The sequence below is a fragment of the Xiphias gladius genome, chromosome 15 (genome assembly GCF_016859285.1).
Source record: "Xiphias gladius isolate SHS-SW01 ecotype Sanya breed wild chromosome 15, ASM1685928v1, whole genome shotgun sequence".
In the NCBI taxonomy this organism is placed as follows: Eukaryota; Metazoa; Chordata; class Actinopteri; order Istiophoriformes; family Xiphiidae; genus Xiphias; species Xiphias gladius.
Window position 1 is genome coordinate 1,438,861 of NC_053414.1, and position 13,007 is coordinate 1,451,867.

The 13,007-nt window shown below is 43.6% G+C and overlaps 1 protein-coding gene across 3 annotated transcripts; it reads right to left on the reverse strand.

Moving 5' to 3' along the window:
• Positions 1–9,066: 9,066 nt before the first annotated feature.
• On the reverse strand, positions 9,067–13,007 carry ccr9a (chemokine (C-C motif) receptor 9a). Of its 3 annotated transcripts, XR_005709032.1 has the most exons (4): positions 12,903–13,007; positions 11,602–11,691; positions 10,118–11,399; positions 9,067–9,994 (listed from the first exon to the last, which is right to left on the reverse strand). XR_005709032.1 is itself a non-coding variant. In XM_040147468.1 (3 exons), exons 2-3 carry the CDS (start codon positions 11,647–11,649, stop codon positions 10,323–10,325), a joined length of 1,125 nt encoding a protein of 374 aa, XP_040003402.1. In that variant the 5' UTR covers positions 11,650–11,691; positions 12,903–13,007; the 3' UTR covers positions 9,067–10,322. The 3 variants fall into 3 exon arrangements, 2 of the variants coding, with proteins under 2 accessions (XP_040003402.1, XP_040003403.1); XM_040147468.1 differs by having other exon boundaries at positions 9,067–11,399; XM_040147469.1 differs by lacking the exon at positions 12,903–13,007 and adding an exon at positions 11,962–12,022 and having other exon boundaries at positions 9,067–11,399; positions 11,602–11,760.

The window sequence follows — 13,007 nt, forward strand, 5'->3', positions numbered from 1 at the left end:
ACACTATACACACAAAACACACAACCAACATGCAGAGAGGTCACAGGACCCTGACCCACACACACACAAGTTTGTCTTTCTATACTAACAGGTTGTGCTGCAGCAGCTCTTCATAAAGCCTTCATAAGTTCATAATAACTACCCAGTAGGTTCGAACTGGCCATTCACTAAATCAGGCTGAAGAATTCAAACATAAGTATGTCAACAGGAAGTCACCGTGGCCTCACGAGCTGTAATATAACCTTCGATCGTAACATTTTCAGGAGGGCAAATGATATATTATAACTTAATTGTCAATCGTTTGTAAATAAGTGTATGACTTTGTTTTATTTATATCTGCATTCATGTAGAAATCTGTGAGTTAACTGTGAATGGGAAATATCTGATTAAGCTAAGCTACCCAACAGTATTTGGTCAGGTAGTCAACATTATTAGCATCACGTTGGGTAATTTGAGGGATATTATGTTTTTTTTTGTGAAGTACAATATACACCTCAGTTTACGTCATTATTAGACAAGTATTGTCAACAACGTGACCTCTTTAGTCTTCGGTCTAAAGAGGTCATACATTGGCATGCTAATGTTAGCTCTGTCAGTTAGCTAATTCAGTTGTGTAACAGTATGTGACAGATACACCTGTCAGTCAATTAGTGGATGTAAATATTTCGTTTCAAAAGGTGATGTCCTGCTGAAATAATTTTGTGGCTTCGAGTCAGTGAGCAGTTGATGCTTTTTATTTTTTTTAAAAAGCTCTTACACCACTTCAGTTGGAAATATGTAGTATCAGCTAATCTCTGCGTAAGATGTGGTTTGTGTGGTGCAGCCTGTTTTAGTTTAGTGATGTGTCCTAAAACCAAAGCATCAAACGCTGCCCTTCGCTTGTACTCACGTCATTAAATTACCAGCTCTTTAGCGCATCCTTAGATTGCCTTTACTGCCTTTTCTACCTTTAAGAGATTACAGGCTATATGCTGTAATATAGGACTGAGGGCCCTATCGTATTATGTGAACCAATCTGCTCAAATATTGGCACATTTATTATGTATGATTATAGTTGTAAGAGCTCGGTATCTATTTTTTTTTTGTATTCTTGGAGCTCATTGAACTTCATTTAGATGCGTACTGGAGGTGTTGTTGCCGATCTCCGATCTCCTGGTTTTTTCCAGGTGAAAGCCGCCATGTGTCTGGTGCTGTGTAAATGTTGCTATTGGCCTGTATGACTTTTGCCTGATGAAGGCCTATGGACTGAAATGTTGTGTCAATAAAGTGAGTTCAAGTGATGGACAGGATTCTTATTGGTTTTCTTTTCAAGTCAGGAGTTTCTGATTCCACACACCTGTCACCGAGACTTCACGGTCTTAGCGACAGGTGTGTCTGTTTTGAATTTAGTGACGATGAAACTCCACTCGCTAAATGCTTAACTTAGAACGGCTGCAGGCGACTCCCGAACCTTAAAACCCAATCTGAAACAGATTTAAACAGACAGCCAAAGCTGTGAGGACCAGCCAAAATGTCCTCACAATGCAGAATTGTCCTTACAATGCAGAAATGTCCTCACAATACCGAAATGTCCTCACAGTGCAGAAATGTTCTCACAATGCGGAAAGGTCCTCACAATGCAGAAATGTCCTCACAATGAGGACATGTCCTCACAATGCACTATATGTACATTTAAAAGTAAAATTGGTCCTAACAAAGACAGACACACAGTCATCTGTTGTTTGTTTTTCAGTTTCCAGTGAAGTTCAAATTTTATTTGACTGAATGAAACCAGAACAGAAACAGTCAACCAGCTTCCTGATGTCACCATGACAACAGTTTGCTCAGATGTTGGTGTTGTTCCAGTGGAAATGCCTCAACTCTACGTCGTCGGTCTTTTCAGGTGAACTCCTCGTCCCCAGATTTACTGTCACAAACAATTTCAGATTTGTTCTGTCAATCTCAGCAGGAAGTGGTTAATGTCGAAGCAGCGGGGAAACTTTCCCAACAGCTCTAACAGACTTCTGTCTGGTCTGAACCATGAAGAACAAAAACTTTCTCAGCACAGCTGCATCAGTCTGACAACTGTTACTGTAAAACACCGATTGTTAAATCACTCACAGAAATATAATACTGATGATAATCATTTATTAATTTGACTTTACTTCACTCTTTGAGGTTCCACAGAATCCACTATTGTTTGTGTAAAAATAACTGAAAAATGACCTTTTTTCCTTTATTTTTTTCCTTTTCCTTTTAAACATTTGACAAAACACTGTTGTTACACCGCATAAAGAAATAATTAGTTAGGTTATGTGAGCTTTGCATGAAGGAATATATCTGTGTTTAGTCACAGATTCTGAGCAGATGGATTTAACCAGATTTGAAAAAAGGAATAAATCATTTTCTGTATCAGATGTCTGAAAAATTATCAGTTCAGCATCAGGTTCATAAACATCTCTCCTCAAATGATTCCCTTGCGTGGTTTCAAACTGATAAAACTGTGTCCAATGTGTTTCCTTTGTTACAGAAGACCACGGACAGATGTCAGGCTTAAACTGACAGGTCTGCACTTTTTCAATGAAAGGACAAATGATGAGGACATGTTATGCCTGTCCGTCCAGGTCTTTCCATCCTGACACCTGTCCACCGGTCCACCAGGTGCTCTCAAACTCCCCGGCCTTTCCACATCAGCTGATTCTCACCTGCCAACACACCTGCCCCTCCTCTCCACCAGTCAGCCACCAGGATTGACACTGCTGGTGCTTTCAGACATCGAGTCTGTGTTGCTGCAGAGAGAGGCTCGCGGATATTTAGCATCGGATCTGATAATGGTTCGACTGTTTCAGCTCGCTGCCACAGCTGAGCGTGTGACCGTGATGACCTCTGCAGCAAGAAAAAACTGGGTCAGTCCCCGTTTCTAACGGTTGTAGACGATGGTGACACCCTGTGTGTGCAGGCAGAGCAAAAAAAACTCATCACTGTCATTTATACAAGTTGTACTCCGTCAAATACTCGCTCAAGTTTCTAACATCTGCCAGGCCACGCGGTCGACAGTCCGCTCGCAACCCCGGAAAACTTGGTAAAGCTGTTGCTCTGAGTTTAGGATCATTTACAAGATAAACTTCATATCAGACATTCAAGCATCAGCTTTAAAACATGTTTCATTAGGATGTTGTTACTTTAAACAGTTTTCTCTCTCTCAGGTCCTATTGTGTTGTGTTGTATGTGATTGTTGTAAATAAATGGTGCATGTTCTTATCTGACTATGTGACACTTTGGACAGGTCTCTTGCAAAAGCCGTAATTTATCTTAAGAGACTTGCTGGTTAAATAAAGGTTAAATAGAAGAATAAAATAATATTAAAATACATTTTTTTAAAACAGACAGACTAGACAAGCGTCAGCTTCAGGCTGATTATCTGCTCTGAGACAACAAACAACCTTTACGAAAGTATTCAGCTAAACCGTCTCTTATTGTGAACCGTCCTTCCATCAGCTTCACCATTTATCCGTTTCGAGGGTTGCAGAGGGGGCCGGAGCCAATCCCAGCTGACACTGGGCGAGAGGCAGGATACACTTGGACAGGTCTCCAGTCCATCAATGGGCAGAGGCGTAGAGACAAACAACCGGTCAGGGTCCCTACATTCACACCTCCTGTCAATTTAGAGTCGCAGGTTAACCTGCATGTCTCTGGACTGGGGGAAACCCACGCAGGCACGGGGAGAACGTGCGGAGAGAGAACCCAGGCCGAACCGAGGTTCGAACCCTGTGAGGCCACAGTGCCAACCACTGCACCACCGTGCCGCCCTTATTGTGTATGATTTCCTCTATTTTTTTAAACTTTAGTTTATTGTTTTAGTAGCAACATAAACACAGACCAGGTCAGGGGCAGCACATGAGCTCGTACAGCAGCAGTAGGTTTGCCTAATGTTAGGGGCAGGAAAAATAGATAGTCAGTATATGCAGAGAAAAACAAAAATTAGTCGTCCCCTTCTTTCCAGGTCCATTAATCAATAAGGGAAAGTCCCAGCATGACTAGACGTTCTGCTGTGCTTCCCCAAGAGCAAACAGACTAGAGTATAATTAAACACAAAGTAATAAGGGCGAGGTGGGTGTCAGAGTTATTTTCTGCGTTTTAAGCTATCACCTGCTCCGTTTGGCCGTGTGGTGAGATGACAGCAGGCGTTGGCTGCAGACTGTGGTAGATGCTGCAGGTTGCAGGATCAGCTGCCACCCAATCAGAGTGTTGGTGAGCAGATGCAGCAGTAACTCCTCTGTCTGAGAGACCCTTCACTGAACGGATGGGTCTGTCAAGTCAACAGATCAATAAGCCCCTCAGAACAACGTGAACTATCACACCTGGCTGTGACTGCTCCGTTCTTATAGATCCAAGCAACATGTGAGCGTCACTTCTGGTTTTGTCCCATTCTCCCTGATGGCAAAAGAGACAGATCAATAAACAGTTACCTGTTTATTAGTCGTGGCGCTTTAGTGAAATACTCACATTCCTCGACCTCTGTGAAGTCAGACGGGTCGGAGACACACTTTGATTTGACTAAATCTTTGTGGTTTTACTTGTTCAGTTTTCTCCATTGTTGTCGATTAGTTCTGAGGCTGTCATCGGCTCAGTGTTTCTGTCGGTTTCTCTGAAACTCTCACAGGTTTCATGGGTTAGTCGTGGTGCTGGTCTGTAATCAGTGCTCATGTTTCTGGAACTCTCTGCCTGAAGATCTTTTAAATCACTTTTTAAAACTTAGCTTACTAATGTTATTGTTTTACTTTGGTTTCCAATAGGTTTTATCTTTTCTATTTGATTGCTTCGCTTTTCTTAAAAATCTCAACATTATATATTTTTATTGGATTTTTTTTTTACATCTCTGTACTTTTAGTGGGCTGATGTTTTAGTCGTGAATTGTTTTATCTTGATTTTCCCATGTAAAGAACATTGTAACCTCTGAAAAGTGCTTTATAAATAAAGTTTATTGTATTATTAATATTTTACATCATAATTCTATTTAAATGAATTTTGTAAGAGGGTGGTGGGGGTCTGCCTTGACCAGCCATTTTTGGGTGGGTGGGGGGGGAGGGGAAGAGAGAGAGAGAGAACAGCACACGTATTAAAAAAAAAAAAAAAAAAAAGATGTGTAACAATGATGAGACTAATAACAGGATGAATACTAATAAAAATAAATATAATAATAGATGATAATCATAATAATTGAAGCAGTGGGTGGTTTGCAGTCACAGATCCAGACTCACCAGGGGCAGAAATACCTGCAGAAAAGTGACAGGAGGAGAGAAACGAGAACGCAAAGCAGTATCGTCCTCTCCTCGCGAGTTTCACTTCCCTTTTTGCCACATTTTGTTTTTTAACCCAAGTGTTTGTTCCCATCACACCATCTGATGACCTGCAGAAAATATCTAAACACAGACAGTCAAAAACACAGAAAAAGTCAACTTCTTCTTTTTCTGTCTGCTGACGGTTGATGTCATTAAAAACAAGAATGAATCAACACGTTTTATACTAACTGGAATCAACCTGACGAACCCAAGAGGGTACGGTTCCTTCCCTTTTTTCCATTCCTATGTCAGTCTGTCTGCAGTCTCCTCTCACCATCAGCTCTTTAGTTTAATGTTTTTTAACAATGTAAAAGGCACAGCAGACATCAGTGACATACTTTAAATGTAGATCAGGAGATTGACATTTATTACAAAAGATTCTTTCCTCCTCTATGTTTCAACTCCAGCTAATCTGTGACTAAAAACAGCCCTGGAGAAGAAGAAAAGACAGAGCTGCCCCATTTCCATTAATGGAGGAAGTACCCAGATCCTTTACTATTAAAGTAATAGTACTAATACCACACTTTAATATAACAGGTACTCACAAAGCATAGGCCTCAAAAGCACGACTCACTAGTCAAAAACAGGGTTTCAGAGATCAATGTCTTTACTGACAGGTCAGTACAGAGGAAGGCAAAAACATTGTCTTGTGTTTCTGGAAGGCTTGTTCAGCCCTGGGGGGGACCACTGGAACTTGACATGAGATGAGGTTAGTGCATGTAAAGGGGCGGCAACAGAGCTGAAATTTGTTTTGAAGCATCTGTAAATGTTGGCAAACCCTAGAAATCGCAGTTCTTTCTTATTAGAGGGTGCAGACCAATCAGCCACTGCATTGACCTTAGCATGGTCCAGTCTTGAAGGACCCTGAAACCCAGGAATGAGACTGTGGGCGCTTGAAACTCACAAAGAGCTGGTGATCCAGGGGACGCTGCAGAACTTGGTGGACTGGTTTGATTTGGTTTTGCTGATCAGGAGAGAAAATGATAATATCTTACAAATAAACAAAAACAAACTGGTTAAGCATATCACAAAGCACATTGTTAGCCAACGCCTGAAACACTACTGACGCATTACTTAATCCAAATGCCATTACAAGGTACTCATAATGCCCACTCAGTGTGTTAAAAGCAGTAGTCCGTTCATCCCTCTCCCTTACTCTCACTAGATCATAAGTATTTCTTAGATCAAATTTAGAGTAGATCTTAGCACCTTGTAGCAGTTCAAAGGCTGAAGATATAAGAGGGAGGAGGTACCTGTTTTTGATGGTGATGTTGTCGAGTCCACGATAGTCAATGCAGGGGTGAAATGATTTGTCTAATCCACAAAAGGGAAGCTGGCTCCATCAGGTGAAGCTGATGGGCGAATAAAACCAGCTTCCAATGAGGCAGAGATTTATTTGTCCATGGACTCCCTCTCAGGAGCAGATATAGAGTAGAGGTGCCCTCTAGGTGTAGATGCCCCCGGCAGCAGGTCACTTGTGCAGACGGGTTTACAGTGAGGAGGAAGGGAAATGGCACGGGACTTGCTGAAAACTTCTCAAAGATCATGATAGCAGAGGGGAACTTTGGACAGATCTGGATACTCAGCGTCAGCAGACTCAGGGGTTAACTGACACTCAGGAGGTTCGGGAGAATCAGAAGACGAGAAGGGAAAACAGAGGAAGTTGTCTGGCTAACCAGTGCCCTGGCGAGCCAGGTCTTTTACTGGACACGCCGCCATAAAATGGCCCAACTGCGAGCAGTAGATGCATTGGCCCTCCCGAAGGCGGCGCTGTTGTTCCTCGGGAGTGAGTCTGGCACGACCGAGCTGCATGGGTTCCTCCTGAGCAACGGGAGGCACTGTGGACACAGGACTGAGTGTGTCGTGGAGATGAACGTCAAGGTGGATACCTGTTGCCGGCGGGCCCCATCTGGACAGGTGGAGCACTGGCATACCTGCATCTCTCTCTCTCTCATTCCCTTAAGCAATTAGCAATCTTAATGGCGAGGGCAATGAAAGAATCCAGTTCCGATGGGCGCTCTAAGGACACAAACTGGTCCCCATTATGGTTTCAGAGAGTCTGCGTTGGAAAGCAACAAGAAGAGATGGGATGTTCCAGCCACTGTCTGCTGGTAAGGTGCTTAACTCTATGGCATAGTCGGATACCTGGTGACTGCCCTGGTGCAGACCTATGATGGTGAGTGCTTCCTCAGGTCCCACAGTGGTGTGATTGAGTATCTTGCACAGGGTGTTGGTGAAGAGCTCCACAGAAGAACAGATGGGAGAATCTCTGGCGCACCCCGCTGTCGCCCAGGCCTCTGCTTGGCAGGAAATGTGGGAGATGATGTATGCTACCATGGCTCATTCTGTTTGGAAAGCAGCAGCCTGCATCATGAAGTGCAACCTGCACTGAACCAGGAAGGACCAGCAGTTGTCATCTCCTGAAAACTGCTCAGGTCTGGAAAGTTGTAGGATGGGAGCTGGTGACAGAGTGGAAGCAGGAGTCTGTGGAGGGTCAATGACCGGAGACGGAGCTGGAGCAGGAGAGGGCTCGGTGGCTGGAGCCATTGAACCAGGGGAATCCAGCAGGCCTATCATCTGCTGGAGCCGATTGTTAATGTGGCTGCTGATGGAGGACTGGAAGCGTTCATGACGTTCTTTGAGCTCCTTCACAACATGGTAAACAGAGATAAGCTGCTCTTCATGGCGTTGAAACTGTCTGCCTTGAGATTGAATGGCAGCTTTCAAGGTGGCCGAGTCGGCTGAGTCCATAGTGGCCAGTTCGTACTGTAACAACTGGTAACCAGAAAGCAGAGGACTCAAAAGCATGACTCAGGAGTCAAAACAGGGTTCCAAAAATCAGAGTCTTTACTGAAAAACAGGTGGGTAAACACTCAAGCAGACAAAAGCAAAAGGGATGAGGCCAAGGTGAGGTCCAAAAACTGGTCAAAAACAAACCAGGAAGACTCAACACTAGGAAAAGTGGCTGGAACGTTTGTCACAGGGAACAAAGACGAACTGGCAGAAAGGTCAGGAAGCACAGAGACTGAACACACTAGGAGAGGGGAGACATGAGACGCAGGTGCAACACATTAGGGCGGGGCAGACAATCACAGTGGCGGGAAACGTGAGAGCAGGAAGTAGAATCTGCAACGAGAGGGGCAGTTATTGACAACAAAATAAAACAGGAAATACTGCAAGGAACTGAATGAAAACATGACCCAGGGGGCAGGACAGGACAAAGTAAAAGTCCCGCATCGAAAATATTACTTCAGTAAAAGTATGAAATTATAATCAGGAAACGTCCTTAAAGTTTTCAAAGTAAAAGTACTCAATTCAGAAAAATGTCCCTGTGACTGTTTCACCGTTTTATATTATATCGTTATATTATTATACTGATGCATCAGTGTGTAAACAGCCTTTTACTGTTGTAGCTGGTTGATGTGGAGCTACTCTTTTACTGCTTCCTGTAGGTCTGCAACTAATGATTGTTTTCATTATGGATTAATCAGACGATTATTTTCAGTGTTGTTGTTTTGTGTGTAGAAATTCTGAAAATAGAGAGAAATATTAATTACATAATTCAAAGAAAAATTTTAATAATTAAAAGAAAAAGCAGCAAATCTTAACATCTGAGAAGGTGGAACCTAAGTTTGATATTTTTTTTACATTAAAATTACTCCAGCCATTATCAGAATAGTTGCCAGTTTATTTTCTGTCAATTGACTAATTAAATTTATAACAAAGCATCATATTTTATGTTTTGTATTAAAAAACTGAAACTGTAAAGTGACTACAGCTGTAAAATTAATATAGTACAATAAACAGTACAATATTTCAGTCTGAAGTTTACTGCAGTGTAAGTATGAAGTTGCATGAAAAGAAAATACTCAAGTAAAGTACAAGTACCCCATATGTGTACTTGAGTAAATGTACTCAATTACATTACACCACTATGTATTTCACCAAAGAAAAAAATAGAAAAAGAAATATCAAAGTGATAAATTTTGGTCCAAGCTTCTTTATAAACTTAATTTCTTTGCAGATGACATTTTGATTTATTTAACTTATTTGAAAAACCCAAACTGTCTTTGGACTCTTTCCTCAAACCGTTTTACAACTTATAGAAATAATTAGACCAGAAATAAATATTAAAGGTACAAATGTTGGTTCTGTGTGTTACTCTGGTTCCAGTCAGCTTATACATTTTTACAGAACAAAGTGAGTGAAAACAAAAACAGGATGAGAGGCGGAAGGATGTGAAGAAACGGCTGTGAAGCTGTCTTTGTTCAACTTCCTCCTGTTTTTCACGCCAGGACTCACATGTCTGCATGTTTTACACACTCTTCAATGTTTATCATTTAACACGTAAACAGAGATAATTCACATGATCTGACAGAGACACAGCGTTGGCTTAGTTTAAGGTTCCTCCTTACTTCCTTCATTTGATGCATTTTGTGTTCAAACGGGAAGATGCAAGACAGTCAACATGAGGAAAACAGAGATCACATGAGCCAATGCTCTCCAATAACAACAGCCAAAAATCACAGTTTGTGGCTGACAAGAATTTCACATTTTATATACAAGCAAGTCCTAGGAAGTCCTGGAAACATTTCTGGAAAATGTCCAGAGCAGGTCCTAGCCACAGTCTTGAAAAAGTCCTGAGAAAGTCCTAAGAAAATCCTGAGGAAGTCCTGGAAAAGGTAATGGAAACGGTTCTGGAAATAAGTTTTAAGATGTGAAAATTATACATTCATGGCCTGAAATCTTTTTGATTCCAAGCGAACAGTTTTGTGGTTTGAACTCTCATCTCTTACCTGTTGGTCGGAATTTCGGTGAAAAGTCTCTAAATTGCGTAAGCAGGCACATCAGATGTTTCCAGATATTAAAGCAGCTTGAAGCTAAATTGAAGTGAGGCTGGATAAAGTGTGAGGGGAGTGATCAGGGATTAATAAGGGAGTGACCGGGGAGTGATGAGGCAGTGATGGGGGAGTGGTGAGGGAGCAATGCAGCTGTGTGTCTTTACAGGGACAGGACCTGCGAGGTGTCGCTGTCTGACATCACAGAGGCTCGGGTCGAGCTCAGTGGACTCCTGCTGGTCTTACTCAGCTGACTCTTGATGGTCTGCGGCTGGACACAGCAGCGCAGGAGCTGCAGCACATCCTGGCGGAAACGCACGCCCACAAAGGCGTAGAGGAAGGGGTTGAGGCAGGCGTGCATGTAGGCCACACTCTTCAGCACCTGTCCCACCATGTTGAAGCGCTTCATCTCCTTGCAGTCCGTCATGGTCATGTTGGAGGCCTGCGCTGCCTCCATCACCAGCACACCATTGTAGGGCAGTTGCGACACGATGAACACTACCACCACCACCAGGATGACGCGCATGGCCTTGTGCCTCTGGAAATTCCGGGTCTTGAGCAGCGTGGCGATAATGACACTGTAGCAGAAGGCCATTATGATGCCGGGGAGGCAGAAGCCCATGCTCACCTGCAGTGACAGGACCAGGATCTTGGTGCGGTTGCCCAGGTGAGCAGGGAACAACATCCTGCAGTACAGCTGCGACTCCACGTTTGTGGTGGTGGCAAACACAAACTCGGGCATGGCGAGCAACAGGGCCATCAGCCATACCCCAATACACACCAGCCGGCTGCAGCGGCGGCGCTCCACCTGTGAGTTTTGCGCCTTGGTGGTCTGCACGATGACGACGTAGCGGTCGACGCTGATGCAGGTGAGCAGCAGCGTACTGCTGAACAGGTTCACCTTGTAGAGGGCGGAGTTCAGCTTGCAGAGGGCAGAGCCAAAGCTCCAGCCGTGGGATGCCTCAGCCGCCCACAGCGGCAGCGTGAACAGAAACAGCAGATCGGCCACTGCCAGATTCAGCAGGTACACGTCCGACATGGTCTTCAACCGCCGCCGGAAGTTCAGGAAGATCCACACCACAGTCAGGTTCCCAGCTCCGCCCACCAGGGCGATCATCCAGAAGAGCGGTGGCTCATACCAACCCCTGAACGCCCGCACCGACGCCCGGTCACACAGCAGGTCCTGGTAGTCATAGTAGTCCTCATCAGTGGTGGGCGAGGGGCTGATAGAGGACAGGTCCTGACAGGAAGAGACGACACACCTGAACACACTTGCTGTGGCTGTACCTTACAGACTGTTTTCATACTAAAATCTCATATTCCCAAGACGTTTTTAATGAGCTACAGTCTGAGTAAAACTGATCAATTAATCAATCAAATTATGATAAAATAAAACGAGCAGACTGATCAATGACTGATAATCAACAATCATCATTTGTTACCTCAGTGGTGAATGTCGTAATGTTCATGGTGTCATCCATGGAGGTCATGTGATCAGATTCTTGTTTATATCGATGAAGTCATTCAGTGACCTTCACAGGAAACAAACCAACAACCCGGTTCAGGACAAACAGCAGCTTCTCCAACAACAACCTCCTCTCCTCCTCCTCCTCTCCTCTTTTCCTCTTCTCCTTCTCTACCTCCTCCTCTCGTCTTTTCCTCTTCTCCTTCTCTACGTCCTCTCCTTCTCTACCTCCTCCTCTCCTTCTCTACCTCTTCCTCTCCTCTTTTCCTCTTCTCCTTCTCTACCTCTTCCTCTCCTCTTTTCCTCTTCTCCTTCTCTATGTCCTCTCCTTCTCTACCTCCTCCTCTCGTCTTTTCCTCTTCTCCTTCTCTACGTCCTTTCCTTCTCTACCTCCTCCTCTCCTTCTCTACCTCCTCCTCTCCTTCTCTACCTCTTCCTCTCCTCTTTTCCTCTTCTCCTTCTCTACGTCCTCTCCTCCTCTACCTCCTCCTCTCCTTCTCTACGTCCTCTCCTCCTCTACCTCCTCCTCTCCTTCTCTACCTCCTCTACTTCCTCCTCTCCCTCTTCTACCTCCTCCTCTCCTTCTCTCCTTGCTGCCGTTGGTCTGTCTCGGTGTTGCATCACCTCGTTTCGGTTTGTGTTCGTCGCATTTAAACCAGCGGCGCACTTTGCTGGTAACCCCCCCGTGCCTTGACTGAAGCACTGTGACCCTGAGGCTTTACTGCTTTTACTCCTTTTATTTTCTGCCGACCTCAGTACAACTCAATACTATAAACACTTGACAGAGCATGTCAATTTGGAGATACAAGGTTTGTCAGCTGACAGCATTTATATCAATGAATCAGTGGTTTTATAATTTAATCTGTAAAATATATATTATAATTTATACTTTACTAAAGTACTTTCCTGTGGTACAGTTGTGAGTTACTTGTACTTAACTTGAGTATTTCCATTTTCTGCTACTTTTTACTTCTACTGCAGTAGACTCAGAGTAAATATTGTACCTTTTACTGCATCAATTTTAAAGAGAGCCAGTTTACTGTTTAATTCTCCCCTTTACAGACAAATCACACATCAGATCAAAAGGGTTAACGTGTTCATAGTCTACAACAGGACACTGTTTGTCTCCAACACGTTGTTTATGTCAGGGTTGTTCAGAAAATCTCAGTTTAACTGCTGCAGGTCTGCTCAGTCTCATTCATACATGAAATAAAGAGAATCTGTTCTTATAAAACTCTAAAGACAGAGACAGACAGACAAATACAGGTGCGTACTTACAGTCAGTCGTCTCTCTGTCTCGGCAGCTTCTCGCAGCTTGGAGCTTCGTTAACTTTGTGTCGGTTAAACCACAGAGTGACGTTCAGAGACAGTCAAATCAGAAGT